General features: G+C 43.7%; 1 protein-coding gene across 3 annotated transcripts in view; it reads right to left on the bottom strand.

Annotated features, from left to right (window-relative positions):
• Positions 1 to 22619, bottom strand: part of LOC118770393 (ankyrin repeat and BTB/POZ domain-containing protein BTBD11-A-like) — a 178857-nt gene that overhangs the window by 41145 nt on the left and 115093 nt on the right. For all 3 annotated transcript variants that reach the window (XM_036518038.1, XM_036518035.1, XM_036518036.1), the window contains one exon: positions 7293 to 7442. In XM_036518038.1, the coding sequence (XP_036373931.1) occupies positions 7293 to 7442 (150 nt within the window). The remainder of the gene's footprint in view (positions 1 to 7292; positions 7443 to 22619) is intronic.

Raw genomic sequence — 22619 nt, 5'->3', positions numbered from 1 at the left:
ACTCACAGGGCTGAATCACTTTCCAGAGCTCTGTTTGTCTGTGTGTCCGTAAGCCCGTTGCCTTCAAGCTACTATACTTCTCTACTACTATAAAACAAGACAGAGTGCTTTTTGTAGTATTTAAATTTAGATTATTTACCTAAGGACACATTTGTATGGCAATATGACAGGAAAATATATGTATGCAACCATTAAAAACATGTTAAAATAATAAATAATACAGACATAAAATTAAAGGAAGATAAAATGAAGAATAAAATAAAATAAAATTTAAATGTCTTTGACTGCTTTGTAAAACTCTACACACAGTCAGCCTGTCTGATTTCTTTAGACAATTTGTTCCACACTATCAGTGTAAGAAAGCTGCCGCACCACCTTTTCTATCTGTGAACTTTGGGATGTCAAGTAGGGTAGCATTTTAAGATCTAAAGGGACAAGCAGGAACACAACCAGACAGGCATTCTAAAGTGTGTGTAGGTGCTAGACTATTAAGAGTTTTAAAAACAAGAAATTTCCTTAAAATGAATCCTGAATGACACTGGGAGCAACTGGGAGGACAGGGTCAATGTGCTCTCTTTCTGGTTCTGGTTAAAATTCTGACAGCAGCATTCTGATGAAGTTGTAATCTTTCAATCACATATCAACACTTTTGACCTGTGATTTTTTTCCTGATGTAGTTGTCTGAATTACAGCTTAATTTACATGTACAACAGACAACGCTGTCATTTTCCTGTTTGATGTTCCAGGTTTTTTTTTAAGCTAGTAAATTAAATCCTATGATACAACATTACTAATGCAAGCCCAGCTGGTGAATGCTCTGTGGAGAAAGTGCTCCTGGAACTGGCTCCGATAGGACGTAGGCAGCTATAGCTGCCATTTAAGACTAATGTTACCTGAATAGCGTTTATCTGGTACATCATTTAACCAGGCATGCAGTGTGGCACGAAACATATTCTATGGAATTTCAATTTTGCAGTTTCCTCACTTCCAGAACAAACCAAAATGCCATCAGCTTGCAGGATGGCCTTACACTGGCAGGGACTTCTCAACCCCACCACCATCTGAAAATGTTCTCATCATTTTTTGGCACTATTCAATTTTTTTCAAAATATACTGACACACAACGCTCAGTAGAACATCTCACTCAGAGCTGAGCAGAGTCTACAGCACTGCTGTTTCCGCAGAATTCTTCCAAAGAAAAGGAACTCGAGAGAGCAGGCTAAGTGTGCATGCCCATTTTAGAATGCCTGCCCCTCAGCCCACCTTAATGGAGGGTAAGACTAGACTATCACCACAAAAAGCATGATGATGAATGATAATGAATTGCCTACGGAGGAGTTATTCAACCATTATGGGCAATCTCTCTACCCCCTCCCACAGGGGGGACAGGAGAAGATCTCTCCCCCTTCCCCCTCCTACAGGAGAAGAGCTCGCTCCCTTCCCAATCCTGCAGGAGACGAGCCCTCCCACTTCCCCCTCCTACAGGTGAAGAACTCACTCCCTTCCCCCTCCTACAGGAGAAGAGCTCACTCCCTTCCCAATCCTACAGGAGACAAGCTCTCCCACTTCACCCTCCTATAGGTGAAGAACTCACTCCCTTCCCCCTCCTACAGGAGAACAGCTCTTCCCCTTCCCCCTCCTCCAGGAGAAGAGTTCACTCCCTTCCTGTTCCTCCAGGGGGACAGGAGAAGAGCTCTCCTCCTTCCTGCTCCCCCATGAAAAGAGCTCTCCCCCTTCCCGCTCCTACAGGAGAACTCTCTCCCTTCCTGCTCGTACAGGGGAACAGGAGAAGAGCTCTCCCCATTCCTGCTCGTACAGGGGAACAGGAGAAGAGCTCTCCCCATTCCTGCTCCCCCAGGGGGACAGGAGAAGACCTCTCCATCTTCCTGCTCCCCTAGGAGAATAGCTCTCACCCTTTCTGCTCCCTCAGGAGGACAAGAGAAGAGCTCTTTAGCTTCCCATGTAATGTTTGGATGACTCTCACAGGAACCCTTGCTCTAGACTCTCACAGGAACCCTTGCTCTAGACTCTCACAGGATGTCCTGCTCTAGACTATCACAGGAAGTCCCAGTCTAGACGCTCACAGAAACCCCTGCTCTAGAAGCTCACTCCTGTTCTAGACTCTCTGCCCCAGCTTTTAAAATGGCCCATGTCTCACATCAGCCTGATGTACTGATTGGTTTATGACAGGCTGAAATGTAGGGAGCTGACCCAAAGAGAGAAATTTCCCATCATTTTTCATTATTGCAGAATGATTCATGGTGGCCCCTAAGATGAACTACATAACCTTGGGTGTGCCCCAGAGAACATGAGTAACATGGGTGGGCAGTAACAGTAATGCAGAGATGGCTGAACAAGTTTACAGAGAGACAGAGCTGCACAGTGATGGCTGTACGCCCAAAATCTTCATTGGCTTACTGCGGCCACATCTTTTAACATAGCAACTTTCTTTATACTGGGATTAAAGAACTTGGTCTGAAGATGCTGAGTACCAAATTTGGAGCAAATCAGACAAACTGTCTAGGAGGAGACGGTTCCAAAAAAATTCAAAATGGCAGAAACAGTATGGCGCATCATTTTCGTCCAAGAAGGCTTTTTTAAGAACATAAGAACATATGATGACGAGAACAGGCCATTCGGCCCAACTAAGCTCACCATTTCTTAATTAAAGAGTATCCAAAACTGCATCAAGTCTAGACTTGAACACAGCAAGGGTCTCTATTCTGTATTGATAACTCTTTGTGTAAAATAATATTTCCTTACATCAGTGCGGAACTTACTCTTAACTAGTTTCCATTTATGTCCTCTTGTTTTACAGACTGAACTCACCCTAAAGAATCTATTATAGTTAACCTTATTGATTCCTTTTATAAATTTAAATACCTCAATTAAATCACCCCTAAGCCTCCTCTCGCTTAATCTAAATAGGTTAAGTAACTTGAGTCTTTCCTCATAGCATTTATATTTCATGCCAGGAACTAATTTAGTTGCCCTTCTTTGAACCTTTTCTAAAGCTTCGGTATCTTTTTTATAGTGCGGTGCCCAGAACTGCACACAGTATTCCAGGTGCGGTCTGACTAAGGCATTGTATAATTTCAATATAACCTCTTTAGATTTATACTCAATACTTTTGGCTATATATCCCAGCATCCTGTTGGCCTTTTTTACTGCTACAGCACACTGCCTAGATCCTGTTAAGCTTGGGTCAACTATTACTCCCAAGTCTTTTCAAATTGAGCACATTCTAGTACTTTTTTCCACCCATGAAGTAGTCTAAGGTTCTTATTTCCTACATGCAAGATTTTACATTTATCTAAATTGAAAGTCATCTGCCAGGTATCTGCCCACTTTTGGATGCTGTTTAGGTCTTCCTGTATTACCTTAGTTGATTCTATACTGTTGGCTAGACCCCCTAGTTTTGTGTCATCTGCAAATTTTACTATTTTACTTCTAACCTCTGCATCAAGATCATTTATGTATATAAGAAATCGCAAAGGCCCCAACACCGATCCCTGCAGGACTCCACTTTGTATAGGACCCTGCTCTGATACAATTCCTCCCACAGTTACAGTCTGCTTTCTATTAGACAGCCAACTTCGAACCCACTCGGTGATAGCTCCTGTAATTCCCGCAGATGTCATTTTCAATATGAGTCTCTCATGCGGAACTTTGTCAAATGCCTTTTGAAAGTCCAAATAGATAATATCATAAGCCTGGTTTGAGTCCAGGCATGCTGTAGCTTCCTCAAAGAAGTCCAGGAGGTTTGTTAAGCACGACCTCCCTCTGCGAAAACCGTGTTGGCTATCATTTAGAACACCAGTTCGTTCCAGGAATAATTCCAAATTATCCCTAATGATAGATTCGAGTATTTTGCATGCGATACAAGTTAAGCTGACAGGCCTATAATTTCCTGGTTCAGTCCGGTCTCCTTTCTTGTAGATGGGTACTACACTGCCATGTTTCCAGTCATCTGGTATTTCTCCAGTTTTAAGGGATTGCTTAAAAATAACTGTCAGAGGCTTGTAAACCACCTCTGCTAGTTCTCTGAGAACTCTTGGATATATTCCATCAGGGCCTGCTGCCTTATTTGTTTTAAGTTTTTGAAGTTTATCTAGTACTTCTGCATCATTTAAATCAATTTCCTCTATAAGTCTCTGAGAACTGACTGCACCTGAAGGCATATGCAAAAACACTTCACTAGTGAAACTCTCCACAAAGTAACTGTTTAGTGTATCAGCAATAGCTTTGTTATCGTAAACCATAACCCCATCCTTATTTTTTATACCTCTTATTTCATCCTTAACTATCCTTTTTTGACCATAATATTGAAAAATTCGTTTAGAGTTGCTCTTTGCATCTAGTGCAATTTGTCTTTCATAACACCTTTTGGCTTCCCTTATTTTTTTCTTAACTTGGGCTCGCATATTACTGTATTCAATCTTATTACTATCTGAGCTCTCCAACTTGTATTTTCTAAATAATTTCCTTTTTTGTTTCAAACTGTTCCGCAGTGACTTATTCATCCACTGTGGATGCTTCTTTTTCAGTTTTCCTTTTCTCACTTGCGGAATGAATTTACGCTGTACATCCAGAATAATCGTTTTAAATGTGCACCACATTTCTTTGACAGTTTTACCACCTAGAAGGGGTACCCAGTTTATATTCCTTGTATAATCACGCATCTTAATAAAGTCAGCTTGCCTAAAGTTGAATACTCTAGCATTGGAGAATGCAGACTTAACTTGCCAAAAAACTTCAAATGTAATTGAACTATGGTCACTTGTACTGAGCGGTTCCCCTACCTCAATACTGCCGATTCTATCAGGATTATTACACAGAACCAGATCTAGGATTGTGTTCTCTCTTGTGGGTTGAGTAACAGACTGTATCAAAAAACAGTCATTTACAACATCCAAAAACTCTTCCTCACATTTACCTTGGCCTGACACAGCTTCCCAATTAATTGAAGGGTAATTGAAGTCCCCCATTACTATTGTCTCACCCTCCTGACATGCTAGTTTAATGTTATCAAAGAGAGTACTACTGACATTGCTATCTGAGGCTGGTGGCCTATAGCATACTCCAACATTCAGGCCTTTTTCATTTTCCCCCAATATCTTAATCCATATGTCTTCACTAACACCAAGGGTCTCCATTCCTGGTATTTCCTGAGTATTAAGATTATCCTTTACATAGAGAGCTACGCCTCCTCCTCTTCTATTGATTCTATCTTTTCTTAGCAGCTTGTATCCCTCTACGTTGTACTCATCCCCATCCCCTGGACCAAGCCACGTCTCTGTAATCCCAACAACATCAAAGTTACTATTACACATAATGGTTTCCAGATCGAGAATTTTATTTTTTATGCTTCTAGCATTTGAACAGAGAAATTTCAGGGTACCACGTGTGCCTCTCCTGCCCTCCACCCCCGCCCCCAACTGCTCAGAACCACCTCTATTACAGTGCTGCTCTGACTGATTTACAAGCATCGTTTCCTCTCTACTAATAAGATATTTAGCCATGGTGTGTTCTATTCCAGCAGTCTGTCTATCCCTACCCATCTGACTGTATAAACTCCCTGCCCCCCCAGACCCTAGTTTAAATAACCCTCTGCTACCCTAAGCATACGCTGGCCCAGTGCAGCTGTACCCCTCCGGTTCAGGTGCAACCCGTCCCGCTTGTACAGGTCACCCCTGTTCCAAAAGGAGCCCCAGTGCCCCATAAATCTGTACCCCTCTTTCCTACACCAGGTTTGTAACCACGTGTTAAACCTCCATATAAAGGCTTGCTTCCCTTTGCTTGCACGTGGTACTGGTAGAATTCCAGAGAAGACTACCGTGGAGGTTCTGCTCCTAATCTTCCCCGCTAGCTCAATAAATTTTTCTTGCAGAACCCCGAACCTACCCTTTCCTATGTCATTGGTTCCAAGATGGACCATGACCACCGGATCCTCCCCCGCTCTGGCCAGGAGCTTGTCCGCGCTCTCCAGGAGGTCTCCAACCTGGGCACCAGGCAGGCAACAGACCATGCGAGACTCCTTGTCGCGCGAACACACTATGCTATCTACCCCTCTAATGACTGAATCCCCCACTCACACCAACTCCCTTTTCTTGGAGGATGAGGCCACTTGGGTGCCCTGGGGCTCTTCAGTCCTCCCACTCTCAGGATCGTGGGTCAACTCGTCCTGCAGTGGCGCAAAACAGTTGGTCACAACAATCTCTGGAGATACTGCCCCTCTTGGAATTTTGTGCCCCTTTCTACGTTTACGCCCTACTGTAACCCAGCTCTCTCGCCTTATCTGGTCTGTATCTTCCCCCCTACCCGGCTTGGGTGAGCACACTATCTCTCTATAGGGCGTACTAATCAGTTCCTGGAACTCTAACAATTCAGGATTACTGTGGAGTCCAGCTAGTTGGGCCTCGAGATCAAGAATCTTGTTCTCCAAGTGCTCAACAAGTCATTCTGGAGGTCTCCCTCCAGAAATCCGATCATCCGGCAACTCTCGCACAGTTTTGGCCACATTTTTTCCCCTAACTGTAAACGCTTTCCCTAAATAAGGATTTACTGCCGAGACAGAATTACCAGCTAAAAAAGTGCTAAAAGCACCGAGGTGGCTCAGAACAGTCAGAAGGCAGAAATCAAGCGCAAGAAATGCCACTTAGCCTAATACAATAAAACTACGTTTACAGTTCAGCAGACGCGCAGACGCGCTAACACAACCGGGTTGCAGTCTCTCATGGAGATCCATACATGCCTATGGCCTGAGCTCGACCTAAAATGACACTAGTTGTATAGGCGAGGGACTACGGAGTATACCAATATCATAATGATTCTATGAGCGTGGAAATAGCAGTTCTCTTACTGTACAGTGATCAGCTGCAGCAAGTAAGACGGACGATGAACATCGAATTACGATAAATGAATTTATTGTTACAATGTAACAATGAATTTCTTGTTACAATGTAACAGAGGTCAGCACATAAAAGTGGAGGTTTAACACCCCAGTCAAGCTGCTGTTGTGGGCCCTCTGTGTATTTCAATGCCTAGGAATGGCAGCTCCTCCAGGCATGGACTCTGAATCAGCGGAGTCTGGGATCACAGCTAGAGCTCCCTGTTCCTGGATCAGCACCTCCACAGTGTCATCTACCCCAGATGGCCCTAACACCTGCTCCAGGACCGGCTTGTGTGACACTAATTCGAACCCAACCTGTTGCATGAAGACAGCTGGATTTGAACCTTTGGGTGAGAGATGGTGCAGGCAGGGGAATTATGGGAAATGGATTAGTACTCACTGAGCTCAGCGATGCTCCCCACGCGTGTGGCGAGCAGGGACTGCTCGATAGTGCGCAGCTCTGATTGGCTGAAAACGTGGGCATCCCCAGTCTTGCTGGCCCTCTGCTGGTCCCGGTGCAGGTTCAAACTGTCGGGCAGACTGAGGACTCCTGCAAGGGGAAAAATGTGGAGCACAGTCAGTGGTCAGTGGTCAGTGGTCAGCGGTCATGTTCAGTGCTACACGTTCAGCCGTTGTCCTCAATACAGTGTGGAAAATCATAGTCGACTCACGTTCCACACTCACATACAAAACAAAAACATTGATGAAAGTAATGAGTAAATGACATCTGTCACACTATCCTTCACAATGATTTCCTACAAAGTGTGTAAATGAAGAGAACATAAATATATACACACTAATGAGAAACCCTCTTCAAAATCAACTTAAATATATTCTGGTGACACAGTAGTTGTTTACTACATTGATATCCTCTTCAAACCAGCATACAAACTGGATTCATACACATAAACTGTTTACAATCTCAAGTCTACACTTGCTCCACCACACATACACATTCAAAACAGATCTCTACCCACTCTGTTCTGGATAAGTGGTATTTGGGATAAAAACTTTACAAAGAACATACTGTATGTCCGAGGTCCATGTCTGCACTGTTACCTGTCCCTAGGCTATAGACACTACAGATTTTAAATGCAGGAATAGTCCAATAGCACTTGCATTCTGAAACTCTGCCACCACCCCCTAACACTGCCTTTATTGTGGCAGACAGACCACACAAATCAAATCACCTGCTGCGTCAGGGCAGCTCACTCTGGAGTCACAGGGCACAACAGATGAGGCATGGAACCCACATCCCAGCCACCTACCCACTCTGACGAGCATGTGTCCAGGGTGACCGGGAATAATGGTGTATTGTGTTTCTGAAAGGGAGGTAATTACAGGCGAGAACAATGCCTTCTTGTTTCTCATCGATTCGCAACTGTGTAATTGCTTGTCGCAGACCACAAGGGGGCAGGCTACAGCCGCAAATCGACAAGACAGCCAGAACCGCCATCCCGTCAGCGCTTGCCCTTATCAGCCTCTCCCCAGCTGATTCTATGTGGACATTCCTTTGTACCCAATATCATCCTGTAGAGGGACAGACCCCTGGTTTATTGGGCAGCATCCAAAGAGACTCAAATACATTCAGAGAGGAAGTGCTGAGAAAAAGTTGAAACACTGAAAACTGTGAACCCCATGTTGATTATGAGACGGATGAACCAGACAAGTTCTTTTTATATATTTAAAAATGTAATTTCACTTCTTGTGTCCTATTACTCATTGCAGAGTGATTTTCTCACAGCGGTATCAATGTTAGCACCAGCTAGCATGAAGCCATGCCCACTTCTAGTGGATGAATTAGTGTGAATCAACTGAATCAAATAATGTGAAACTACCAACTTCACCTTCTTAGGAAGGTAACAGTATAAGAGAGGAATTACTTAAAATAACTTCCCTGATCACAGCCCCTCACAAGAAAATAAATTGACTCATCCAAATTCCATAATGTGAACATACTGTATGTCTGTAATGAACATACTGTACTTTTCATATAACCACCCTGTACTGTATATACATGTTTTTGATTAGTCCATTTCTTTAAAGTTAGAAGAGTACAGGCTATGGTTGGTTGCTCTTTGCTCATTACATTCTACACATCATGAATCCTTTGTGTGCAGATATAATGCCCATATAAACTGAACTATGAGGAAGCAATCTGATTGGATGGCTTTTGCTCCAGGCTTCTTCCACTGTTTCCAAGAGACACACAGTGCTGACAAAAAACAAGAGGGGGTTCAAAGCGACACCCAGATGGACAGTCAGTTTACACTTATTCTCCCATTTAGCAGAGACCCTTATCTGGAGTGGTTAACAGTGCAGAACACTCAACATCAACTTCAAACTCAAAACCAAGAATCAGACTAGATGAGCACCTGAAGACATGCAGAATATACATTTTTCTGTTAAAGCATATGAACATCAAAAGGGACAGTAACCTTGGCCAAAATTTAAGACAAGGTATCAAAATGAGCATGATGTTCCAAATCACAGTTCTGCTGAAAAGACTTCAGACTTCAAAGGAGGAGGCGGGTGGCCCGCTGCTTCCCATTCCCCAGGGGTCAGCCATGACTGGGTCAAGAACTGAAATGGCTGAGAACAGGTAGAAATCAATACTGCATGCACCATAGACTTTCCCTGGCACAATAAATAACTCCAGCCAGGGACATCACAGCTGAGAGAGACCCTGGGAAAAAATGAAAGCATCACTCTGAACTCTCTTCTCTTCTACAGAATTCACTTCAATTGTTTTTAAAGACACATGAATGTCTGTGAACTCCACTAAGGCCCTGAGTATTCCTCACAACAGTGAGTATGCATTCCACTGGCCTACAGCAGTTTCACAGTGGCTCAACCCCTTCATATTTACAATGCTCAAAACAAATGATCTGAACTGTACATGTATGTCTTCACCTTTCAGTACCCCTAATGTTGGTATTGATCAACATGGCTTCAATGGCCATGTCATTGTGTTCATTTTTTCAGTATTGTCTCCTAAGTGCTGGTGGCATCCAGGAGAAATGAGGAATTGAATGTAGCTTCCCTTTTATGCCATAATTTTGAATACATCTGGAGACTGGAGGTTCAGAGAAGTCTGGCCTAGTAAACCAGTGGTTCAAATGTTTCCACATAATGGAAAAACCTATGGTAATCTGAAAGGAAGAAGGATAGGATAAACTTTAACAGATTTGCTTCTGGACATTGAATTTAAGTTACCAACTGAAACTGAAAGTTTGGAGATGTGAATTAATGACATAGTTCTACTGGGAAATCTGAAAACCAAGTTTGAGGAATTTTGGAATGCTTTTTTCCTTGTTGTGTCATACAGATTTAGAAACATATGTCTTATTCTTAAGAGATTATGTGACACTGACAGAAATGGACAGATGTCAGGACTGCGGCTCCTTAGCCGGGTTTGTTTTTGTTTTTGTTTTCCCTGTCCATGTGCTTTTGTTTTTCCCTGTGTTCCAGCCCTGCCCTGCTCTCCGCCCTGTCTCCGCCCACCTGGTCACCTGACTGGCTCCACCCGCCTACCTGCACACCTTGAACCCCATCTTGTCATCAGCCTTGCCCTATATATTCCCCGTTTGTTTCATGTCTCATTGCTAGTTCGTCTGTGTCGCTACAAGCCGTTTTTCCTGTTCTGCCTGCCTGCTGTTTTAATGTTCTCTTGCCTGTTTTCTTGACCATGTTTTTGGATCTGATTTTTTGGTATTGTTAGCCATGCTTTCCTGGTTTTCTGACTTTGCCTGTTTTGACTATGTTTTCTGGATCCCCGTGTCGGCTTAAATAAACTACACGCTTTGTGCACCCTATTCTACTGTCTGCAAGTCCCTGTCTGAGCTCTGACAACAGATGAATAAACAAGACAGCTGCTTCTGGTGAGGGGCTTGAAAAATCAAGTTTGGGGATTTTTCACAATGTTTCTGGCCTTCACTAATTGGTTATGTCTCATGGTTATGTAACTGAAAAATAACATCTGCTGCACAAACAGATGGAGGACAAATTGAACAGAAGATGATTAAGCACTATTTTGAATTATACGATGATCAGCTCTGGATAGACTCATTACAGTGTAATCATGCTTCAAATGATCTCACATTTCATTTTCTTCTAACATCACAAGACCTTAATTGAAGCCTCTCTAATTAAAAGGAATATTCTGACTAAATATACTGTGTGTGTGTGTGTGTGTGTGTGTGTGTGAGTGTGTGTATGAACACGTAACATGGTGCATTAAAGGGAATCTCTCTGTTTACTGCTTAATGAGCTGCAGACTCACTTTGGCGCTTTGCAGCTCCTGCTACATCAGCTCAGTCCTAACCCTAACCATAACCATAACTCTAACCCTAACCCTAACCATAACTATAACCATAACCATAACCATAACCCTAACCCTAATCCAATCCAACAAAGTGTTACTCTCACATTACAACAGGGCCTAGAACTTGGTTTCTATCCGAATTAATTACCCTTAGTTAAGCTTAGTTATATAATTAATTGTATAGCTATATACATTTACACTGCTAAAGTTCTCCAAACACACTGTGGTAAAATACCTGTCTACAGGCTGTAGTCCTCAGATGTAATATGTGCACCAAAATGTGTTTTAAAAATCCAATCCAAATTCCTTTCCTTATCCAAATTCCTTGGAAAATTAAGAAATTAAGACTAGTGGTTGGAGTGGAATCCCCCTTGCACGCCAGACCCAATTATATGTCCCTCAATTGGGGGAGGACATTATGAGATGGCTGATGGGTTGTCATTGTTATGTGTGTTTAGTCCCCTTTCTCATCACCTCAAAGAGAAACTCAACAGGAATGCTAAGTGCAGTGGCTATGGCAATGGATACAAGCCATCCAGCCGTGCTGTTGGTCTACACCGCAATCCTGTTCACTCTGTCTACCTATAATTTGAAGATGTTACATGATCACACAAGGCTTAGTGGGCTTAATAAAACTGATTGCTTCATTGGCTTCATTACACATCTCCATTTCCAATGAGATCCAATGAGATCTCAGCACACAACACACTCCTTCAGGTCATAGTCCAGCTTCATAGGAAGCTGTTTTCAGTGGGTAACTGTACAGCCTAATGGTAGTCTTATTGAACACACCACTGCACGAGATCAGATTTCATGGATGCAACTGAATTGCCCCTGTAACATCCGCTGGAAAGACCAGTGCATCTCAGCACTCGGAAACACCCATGAATTTGGCAAGGATTAACCACATCGCAAACATTAGCCAATTCTTTAAAAATGCCATGTCAGCACAATGTTCCATGACACCACAGCTTGAAAGCTCAGACATGTGCCATCCATAACTCTGACACAACAAAATGAGAAGGTAGCACTGAAAACACCAGTGGACATGTTTACACAATAGCCCTGAATCTTATTAGCTGGATGAACCAAATACCTCATCTTCCCCTCCACTGAGTAACTATTAGTTTTGCATTCATGTATTTGTATGTTATGTGCTGGAGGACACCCTGGATGAAGACATTTGCTATAAGCTGTAGATGTAACACATGAGAACAGGACTGAGATGAAGAGCTGCATCATCATCTTATCCTGGGTTCACACAAACCTTTAGATGCATTCATTAAAATGTATGTAATATTTAGGAAATTAGCTTGTTGAGCTATAAGCTTTTTGCTCTCCAGGTTGAGGGATATTTAACAGGGCAACTGGGGTCAACAGTTAGATCAGGGTCTCAGGATGACTGAAGCAATGAATGGATACTAATGACAGCTGAATAGGGGACTGGTGGTTCTCCAAGGGAGAAATTGGCACAGACAGCTGCATCTGTAGCAATGAAATTGCAAAGATGTCCTTGAAAAAATAAAGTTTTATGAATTGATTAAAACAGTGGCTCAACTGAGGGATGGTGCACGAGACTTGGGTATCCAAATAGTGTTTCAATGGCATAATAAATCAAACATGCCAGGCTTTTATGAGATTCAATGCTTGTATAAACTGAGAGCCCATAGGAAAGCTGTCAGGACTCGGTACATAAGGCCTGAGCTAGGCTTAGGACAGTAAGTCATCATAAGTTGTTACTGAGGGTGAAAGTATCCATTCTCAAGATTACAAATTGGACGTTGCTTATCTAAATCAATCTGAAGGCATCTACCATGGTACCTGAGCCCTGACAAGGGGTCCTGGAATGTGACTGGCTGCTGAATGCTGAATGTAGCAGTAAGACATAACATACTCATTCTCTCTCTGTGCTGAGCAGAGAGGGATTTGAGAAAGAGCAGTCCACAACGCCAAGTGACAGACAGCTCAGCTGGAGCTTGGCTCTCTCTCACTTTGGGTTTACTCATGAATGAGAACAACCCATAACACCATTGAGAGAATTCAGGCCATTTGTTTTGAGTTAGTGAGAGAGAAAAATCCCAATAAACATGGACACAAATAAAAAGGCATTACAGGCATGGTGACTGCTCGTATGTACGTTTCACAGTGTGTTGGAGTTAATATGAAAACTCAGCAAACCAGAGAAACTGCATCATTAGCGTGAGCCGATGTGTAAAACAAGACCGGAATTGAATTAATGTGGGTTTTTTGGGGGGTGTCAAAGCATTTCACTGAAATGCAGAGACTGGATTTTGTGAGTCTGAACATTTTCACACAGCAAACATGGCAATTGCAGCTCTCTGATTTCAGATCACATAATTTGCCTCTGAAGATCCTCAGATAGGGTCACTTCAATGGTTTTATCAACCCATTTATACAACTCGATATCTGCTGAGGTCACCCTAGTAATTGTGCAAGTGCAAGCACTTACTATTCAAGCATGACTCATCCTGCAGAGCAGGCTGCCCGACAACAAAGCCATAAGACCACAGCACTCTGAAAGTACAGAGCTTAGAGTAGTCCAGCCTCTGTGAGTGGGTAAGAGGTGGGAACTCACCACAATGTCACCTTGGCAGGCTTTTTTCTGGCTACAAAAAAAATCAAAAAGAAGAACAACCTCAGAGTCAGCGAGAGAGGGGGCGCAAGATGACTCATCGGCTGACATCCCGGTAACTGACCCAGGCATGGATATGATGACGAATAAGATAATAGGCATAGCTTCTGAGAATACATCTGCTGGACATCAGCTCCAAACATGCAATTGTGGCAGGTCCAAGATTACATCTGTTCGGGGCCTAAGGATACATCAAGGGCTGAAGAAATGCTTCAAGGAGGGTAGGATGGGGCATCACATTGCACGCTCTTTTCAGAGGGAACAGTCAAGTCAGTCAACTGAAGCTCAGTGGCAGGATGAACCCCACAGTCCACAGGGCATCAATACCCCAACGACCACCTCAGACATTACATCTGTGAATCCTGAGCCCTTCCAGGGAGACCAACAAGGGAGAGGAAACTCCAAGGATGTAGACCAAATGTGAAGTGTCCTAAGTCCTGCAATAAGAACAAGTGGGAATCAGTCAATGCAGACCTAAGCAAGTTGCTGGAAGTCTTCTAGGGACAGCTGAGAGCAAATTGGAAAAAATGGGTGATCTACTCTACACCTATGGGGCGGAAAGGTTTGGAACAACAGAACCAAAAAAGAAGAACATAATAACACCCCCAAAGTCCAGACAGCAAAAAAAATAGAATGCCTCATTAAGGAGAAAAGACACCTGAGAAAGCAATGGAGGAGGGCAACATCAGAGGAGACAGAGGGGATCAACATCCTCCAGGAGGACATAAAAGAGGGCCTAGGAAAACTGCAGCAGGCAGAAAATCTCAGAGCCTAACGAAAGAAGAAAGAAAGGACAAGAACTTTTTTCTACAAGGATCCATTCAGATTTGTGAAGGGACTTTTCACAAAAGAAAAGAATGGATCACTAAAAACATCAAAGCAGGAACTGGAGGAACACCTGAAAAAGACCCACACAGATGATCACAGGCACGAAAGCGAGTCTTACCTTCAGACATGCCACTAATGTCTCAACTGTGCTACCCATTTGCCACCATCAGCCCCCCCAAACCGAGTGAACTTGAAGAAGCTGTAAAGAAGGCAACATCTTCTGCTCCAGGCCCCAACGGTGTGCCATATCACCTGTACAAAATCACTCCAGACATGCTAAAGGTCTTGTGGAAACTACTGAAGATCACTTGGAAGACACAAAACATCCCAAAAGCATGGCATAGGGCAGGGAGAGTGTTCATTCCAAAAGAAAAGAATGCCACAAACATCGATCAATTCTGGCAGATCAACTTGCTAAATGTTGAAGGCAAGCTTTTCTTTTGCATCGTTGTACAAAGGTTGACACCTTATCTACAGCAAAACAAAATGATAGACACGTCGGTACAAAAAGCGGGCATACCAGGATTCTCTGGATGCTTAGAACATTCCAGCATGATTTGGCATCAAATCCAAGCAGCAAAAAGGGAAGGAAGAGATTTACACGTCTTGCTCCTAGACCTAGCCAATGCATTTGGATCTGTTCCACACTCCCTCCTATGGACAACCTTCGAGTTCTTCCAAGTGCCAATGACCATCAACAACCTGCTGAAGAACTATTTCCAAGACTTACAGTTTTGTGTTACAACACCTGAGTTTACAACATCATGGCAAACAGTAGAGATAGGAATAATGGCTGGGTGTTCCATCTCCCCGCTGGCCTTTACTCTAGCAATGGAACTGATCATCAGAGGGTCCCAATGGGTAGGGGGAGGAGAGCGCTTAAGATCTGGTCAATGTTTACCCCCAATCTGTGCCTAAATGGACGACATGACTACCCTGACCTCAACTGTTCCTTGCACAAGGCAATTATTGAACAAACTCCACGCCAACATCTCATGGGCACGCATGAACATCAAACCCAGCAAATCCAGAAGCATCTCTATCATCAAAGGAAAACTCACCAACCAGAAATTTCACATCCAAGGTAAACCAATTCCAACGGTGTCAGACCTTCCTGTCAAGAGCTTGGACGTTGGTACAATGCAAGCCTCAAGGATGCTGAGCAGAGTAAACATCTAGGAGAAGAAACCATCAATAGCTTGGCCCGCATTAATAAGACCCTCAATTCAATTCAATTCAATTTTATTTGTATAGCACTTTTTACAACACAAGCTGTCACAAAGCAGCTTTACATTGCTCCCAGGCCTGAGACCCCCTGAGAGCAAGCCTAAGGCAACAGTGGCAATGAAAAAACTACCCAATTAACAGGAAGAAACCTTGAGCAGAACCAGAGGGGGGAGCCCATCTGCTTCTGGCCGGCACTGGGCAGATAGAATTAGAGAGAAACTTAAAGTTGTACAATGTACACTAAATGGACAAAAGTATTTGGCCACACCTGTTTTTCAGGGTTTGGGCTAGGCCCCTTATCTCCAGTGAAGGGCAATCTTAATGCTTCAGCATACCAAGACATTTTGGACAATGCTATGCTTCCAACTTTGTGGCAACAGTTTGGGGAAGGCCCTTTTCTATTCCAACATGACTGTGCCCCAGTGCATGGTTTGATGAGTTCGGTGTGGAAGAACTTGACTGGCCTGCACAGAGCACTGACCTCAACCCCATCGAGCACCTTTGGGATGAACTGGAACGGAGACTGCGAGCCAGGCCTTCTCGTCCAACATCAGTGCCTCACCTCATAAATGCTCTACAGAATGAATGGGCACAAATTCCCACAGAAACACTCCAAAATCTTGTGGAAAGCCTTCCAAGAAGAGTGGAAGCTGTTATAGCTGCAAAAGGGGGACCAACATCCATATTAAAGTATATGTATTTGAATACAATGTCATTACAATGTAATGGTCAGGTGTCCAAACACTTTTGTCCATATAGTGTACTTTAAGACAGTTTGATAGTTTGATAGACAGCAGTAATTAATGACAGAGTAATTATAAAATCTATCCTAGAATGTCCGTGTCAGGGCTCCCACCCCCTAGCTGTTGTGTTTTTGTTTTTCCCTGTCCATGTACTTTTGTTTTCCTTGTGTTCTAGCCCTGCCCTGCTCTCCGCCCTGTCTCCACCCACGTGATTGTCTCCACCTGCCTACCTGCACACTTGCTTCCCATCACCTCATCAGCCCAGCCCTATATCTACCCTGCTTGTCTCTGTCTTGTTTGCCAGATAGTTTCAGATAGTTTCTGCCTGTCTCGTTCCCGCCTGTGTTTCCCTGTTTGGATTTTCTGGTTTTTGCCTCGCCTGTTCCTCGACATTGTCTTTGCCTGCCCTTCTGTCCTGATCTGCCTGCCTTCACGGTTTGACCCTGCCTGTTGCTGTTTTGATCCTTGTTTGCCTTGGACTGCCTGCCTGGTATTTTAACCCTGCCTGTTTTGGACTGCCTGCTTGTTTGACGATTCTGTTAATAAACGCCTTGAATTAGAGCACTCGTGGTCCGCATCTGAGTCCGTGCCTTAGCCCTGACATCCGGTTCTTGGCACGCAGTTGGCTTGATGGGCAGGGCAGCAAGGTAGCAGGACTGGAAATCGGGATGTGACGCTTGGGCTACATCTCCAGGCAGGAGCCCAGAGCAGGGATAGGAAACAAATAGAAAACAGTGATTAGTGGATGTTAAGTGTGGGAATGGAAACTAAAGGCAAAGGGGGGACAGAGGGGGGAAGAGGGATGCATGTGCGTAATAAGGAAAAGTCCTGGGTGATAAGGACTATGGCAGCATACCTAGGGGACGAGAGGCAAGGGGCCAGCACAATCATGAGGGTGACCCTAAGGCAGTCAACACCAGACCACAGCCGGATCAGCTGAACACAGAGTACCCGGGCCATGATGTAGTGACAGCAATGACCACTTAGTCCACCAAAGACTCAACGATCAATGTTAGCACCGTGCCATGTCCCTCAACTAAAGGATTTGAAATCAAGATACGTTTTTAGCCTAGACTTAAAGGCGGAGAGAGAGTCTGCTCCCCGAACCTCGGTGGGTAGACTGTTCCATAAAAGAGGAGCTCGGTACGAAAAGGCTCTACTGCTCTACTCTCGTTTTGGAGTATATGGGCAGAGAAGGTCCTTAAGATAGGGAGGGGCAAGCCCATTTAGAGCTTTAAATGTAAGGAGAAGTATTTTGAAATCAATGCGGTATTTGATAGGCAATGGAGAGAGGCTAATACTGTATTTTTATTTTTATTTTTATTTATATTGTATTATATTCAAAATATTCCTTATGTAAAATCTTCAAAATACAAATCAATTAAGTTTTATTCAAATCCATTAACATAGTTAGTAGTGTATGTAGGTGCCTACTATACAAGTCTTTAATTCAGACTTTTTATTTATTTATAGTGCCTTTAGCTTTAATCAAAGTTAATTCTGGACTGGTCTAAATGAAATATGAATATAAAACAGGCCTAATAAGACATCATTGCAATACAACGCATTTCAAAGTACAAATAGATTCGGCTGATGATTCACCAACTACAGATGTGTTTGCAGGCTAGGCCTACCGTTGCTACACACAGGTGTTTAATAAGCTTTTGCATGAATGAGCTTGATGGTTTTAACCACTGGCTACACAACATGCTGAAATTTCAGAAATTTTGCGCACAGCACTTGTTGATGAATGATGCAGTGAATTTTAATGGCATCGCCCCCATGCTCAAGGACTCCGTTCTGTATCAGCGCGCTAATCCACGTCTTTCACCTAGCATAGAAGGCACACCATCAGTAGCAATTCCGCTCATTTTTTCCCATGGCAGTTTTATGTCATTGACAACTTTAGACACGGACTGAAACAAATCCTCCTCCCTAGTATGGCCCTTCGGACTCTGAAGGTCAAGTAACTCTTCAGTAATGTTCTTGTCATCATCAACTCCCCTCAAAAAAGAAGTAGCTGAATTGTATTGGTTTGATCAGTGCTCTCATTGCAGGCTAGTAAAAAAAAGTCAAATCGTGCCCCCCTCTCACTCACTTGTCTCTTAATGTCTGTAGATAATTTGTCTATTCTCCATGCCATGGTAGTTCGAGCCAGGCAAAAACATTGGAAAACTCCTGCTTTTTCTCAGGACAAATAGCATCCACCATCTTCATTACACAGTCTTTCACAAACTCACCCTCAGCAAAAGGTTCAGAGTGGTTTACAATTAGCATCGCCACTTCGTAGCTAGCTCTGGTACCTTTTTTCTTTTTTTCTTTTGCCTGCGAGAAGAGTTGTTGCTCAGAGGCCAAGCTAGCTTCCAGTTGCTTCACTTTGTTAATCTTGTCACAGCTAAACAGTTTTTGGTACAAACTATGCTTAGTTTCGTAATGTGTCTTCACATTGAATTCCTTCATAACAGTGACAGTCTCTTGGCAAATGAGACAGACACAAATATTTCCGCTTTCAGTGAAAAAGTACTCCGTTTTCCATCTCTATTGAAAGTAGCGGCCCTTGCTATGAACTTTGCGCTTCTTTGCAGCCATAGCGAATGAGTGGTAGGCTACTGACGGAATAATCAATTAGTTTGTTATTCAGGGACAAGTTTAATTTCTTCTTCAATATTTTGCAGGTCTGCAAACTGTTAGTACTGCCATCGTGTTGGTGGGCCACTTGAATAGCACATTTCACATTCTCACCACATAGCCTAATATTGTACTGCAGTGCTGGCACCATGGCGGGCCACTCGCGGTATATTTTGGGAGAGAGGCCACGGGCCATTTAAAATCTGCCCCCGGGCCGCACATTGGCCACCCCTATTGTACAGGAAGACCCCTCTGGCACTACCCATTTCAAGTCTAGTGGAGGAATACAAATGTCCTAAGGCAAGGCTAGTAATGACACTTACTGAATCTGCTGATGCAGCGTCAAGAGCAGTGACACCCTGCTTGTCATCAGGAAGAAAGTGGACTCCATCTGAGGCGGTAGAGAGTGCAAAATTTGCTCTCAGACACAGAGACATCAGGCTGCGGCTGGAAAATAATGTGTCGATGCACTGGAGTCGCCAATTGATGCACTGGAGTCGCCAAATGTGTTGATGCACTGGAGTCGCCAAAGGCACATATCAAGACAGTTCAGGAGGAGGCGCGCTTTAATCCTCCCGAACTGCGACATGCTCATCAGCTGAAAATATTTCCGAAGATCCATCAGGTATGCCTCTGGTCTTCAACACAACCTAATTCACTTCCCATGATTCATAGCTACTGGATAGTTTTGGTCCTGGTTGGTTCGGGTTCCTTTCTCACCAGTGGGACCGCACGAGAGTTCACCAGATGATGCAGATTGAGACCACCTCTCTTTGGGGGTCTCGGGCCGATTATTTTGGTGCGGACATGAGTGCGATTATTGCGTTCTGACCCACGCAAACGAACCGGACCAAGGGGTCAAATGCGCTACGATTCAATTCAAATGGATTAAAGGCTGCAGGTGTGAAAGCACCCTCAACCAGTGGATGGGAGGAGATCCATCATACCCCCTTTGCAAAACTCTAGCAGCACTTAAACACATCCTGAGTGCATGCCCAACCAGCTTCACACAAGGGCACTTCACTTGGAGACACAGCCAAGTCCTTTGGCAGCTAACCTCCGTTTTGGAAGAAAGGCGGACTACCACCAATGCCTTACCCCCTGTAAGCCATCCCAAATACACACTGTGGCATTCATATAAGCTGGGCAACGTACCAACAGCCCACCAAGAACAGGGGAGTCAAGCCTGCACCCAGCCCGAGACTGGAAACTGCAAGTAGATCTGGATCGGAAACTCATTTTCCCACCAGAGATCCTCTCCACCAAGCTCAGACCAGACTTGATCCTGTGATCCAGCTCATGCAGGCTCCTATATATTTTCGAGCTGACTGTGCCATGGGAGGATGCAGCTGTGGGAGCCTATGAACGCAAGAAGCTCAAGTACACAGACCTTGCAGAGGAGGCAAGACAAAAGGCTGGAAAATGCACGTATTCCTAGTTGAGATGGGCTGCAGGGGGTTTGTAGTTATTTCCACCACCAGGCTACTGAAACAAATGGGAGCCCGAGGACGCACCCTACAGCAGGCTATCAGATGCCTTTCTGAAGCTGCAGAGAGAAGCAGAAACTGGCTATGGCTAAAAATAAAGGATAATATCTGGGTTGCATGCTGACCGACAGAAAAAGGGGTAAAAGCAGAGGGGGGGTGACCTGTGGCTGCAAGGTTCACTGTTGAGCTCTCTAGAGATGTTGTGGGCAAATCAACAAAACATTAAGGAAAGAGGGTGCCCACCTGATGACCCCAATGACGTTTTTACCCCTGATCCCCCCACTCAACACCTCAAGACTGCCGATTACTCAGGGATTTTAACATCTAGTCGTATCGGCTTGACTGTAAACATGGCATTGCTATTATGTTTTTTGTATATTTTTCCAGCGTAATGCATGACCAGTGGGCCATGAAGTGAAAGGTTAAGGCAGCGGTACATCACTCCCTGAGACCTAGTTAACTAGCTTTGTTGCTGACAGGCTATGGGCAATTTGTCTTTAGCTCAACTGGCAATGACACTGGCCGTAAGGGGTTGCCGGTGAGCAGTGAGAACCTAGGTTTGAAACTCCCTCCCTCCCTGACCTACGCAACATCTAGTTAATATACACAGCGCAGTCTATACCCGTTACACTTGCTATGCTATTATGCATAGGACGACAAGATTCCATTTTCTGTCCAACTAGCTAACATAACATTGGATATAATTTCACACAGTTTCATCATGATAATGTGTGTAGCCTGCAGCAAAACAATTACAGCCTAACTAGCACATTATTGATTTGGTTAACTTTCATTGAGGTGACATCATAAAGGTTTTCTGCGATTGTATTGACTAGGTCTTGAGCTCAGTAAGGGGAATTTCCAATGTTGTAGGCTAACTTAAAAGATGTCTCTATTATGCTGATATTTGGTTCCTATTCTTAAAGTTTGATAAATTGTGCATAATGACATGTATATTTAATTGTGCAACAAGTGTATTTAGGTTGTCAGACTCATATACTGTATTTCAATGAAAATTCAGGGGCACTTCTGAAATATTTTGGACTCATTGTTCCAAATGTCTGAATAAAAATTACAGTGTTAGTGCAGAATGGTGCTTTTTTGTTGTTGTTGTCAGGGGGAGGGGGGGGGCACTGGGCACTGAAGTGGGGGTTCACCTAGGGCGCCATACAAGCTAGAACCACCACTGGCCACGTTCCTTTGTACTTGTACATTGCAGCATTTGGTATAGCCATTTATGAGTGACTGGTGGGCACTGTGATATATACATGAATAAGTGGATATTGAAAACTTAAGGGAAGCAATTTAAAGGGTAAGGACATCTAACTTGCAAAAGTGAACACAAAAATTAAACCTCACAGTGGGTTAGAGGTCTCTGGACCCTTGGGTCATAGGTCCATTTCCCAGCCAGTGTGACTGGGCTACAGGCTGGTGATGAACAATTTCTGTGGTGTAGTTGCATGATATATATGCATTCATTAAAACAGGTGCACAGTATACACAGATACATGGTGGGAGCCACCAGCACTATATCTGAGCCCAAATATTGGCTGTTTATCAATTCTAAGAACGCAAGAACGTACCTGTGTTCTTGAGAAGAACATTCTTGCCAAGCGTCCTTGCCGAGAACGTTCTTGCAAGATCGTGAGGACGGAGGACGCACCTATCAGAGGTTGAGATGCTACGTGTACTTGCATACCTGCTATTGCACAATACCCTGGGCCCAGCTCATCTAAGCAGTGATATGACAACACTGGCATTATCAGCGCAACATTTGATAAACTTTTGTTTTATTGTGCTTGTGTATTACATTTGTGTTTTGTCATAGTATAGGCTG

This window comes from Megalops cyprinoides, chromosome 23, assembly GCF_013368585.1.
Source record: "Megalops cyprinoides isolate fMegCyp1 chromosome 23, fMegCyp1.pri, whole genome shotgun sequence".
Taxonomy (NCBI): domain Eukaryota; kingdom Metazoa; phylum Chordata; class Actinopteri; order Elopiformes; family Megalopidae; genus Megalops; species Megalops cyprinoides.
Note: the sequence above shows the minus strand (reverse complement) of the source record. Positions and strands in the feature narration are given on the sequence as shown.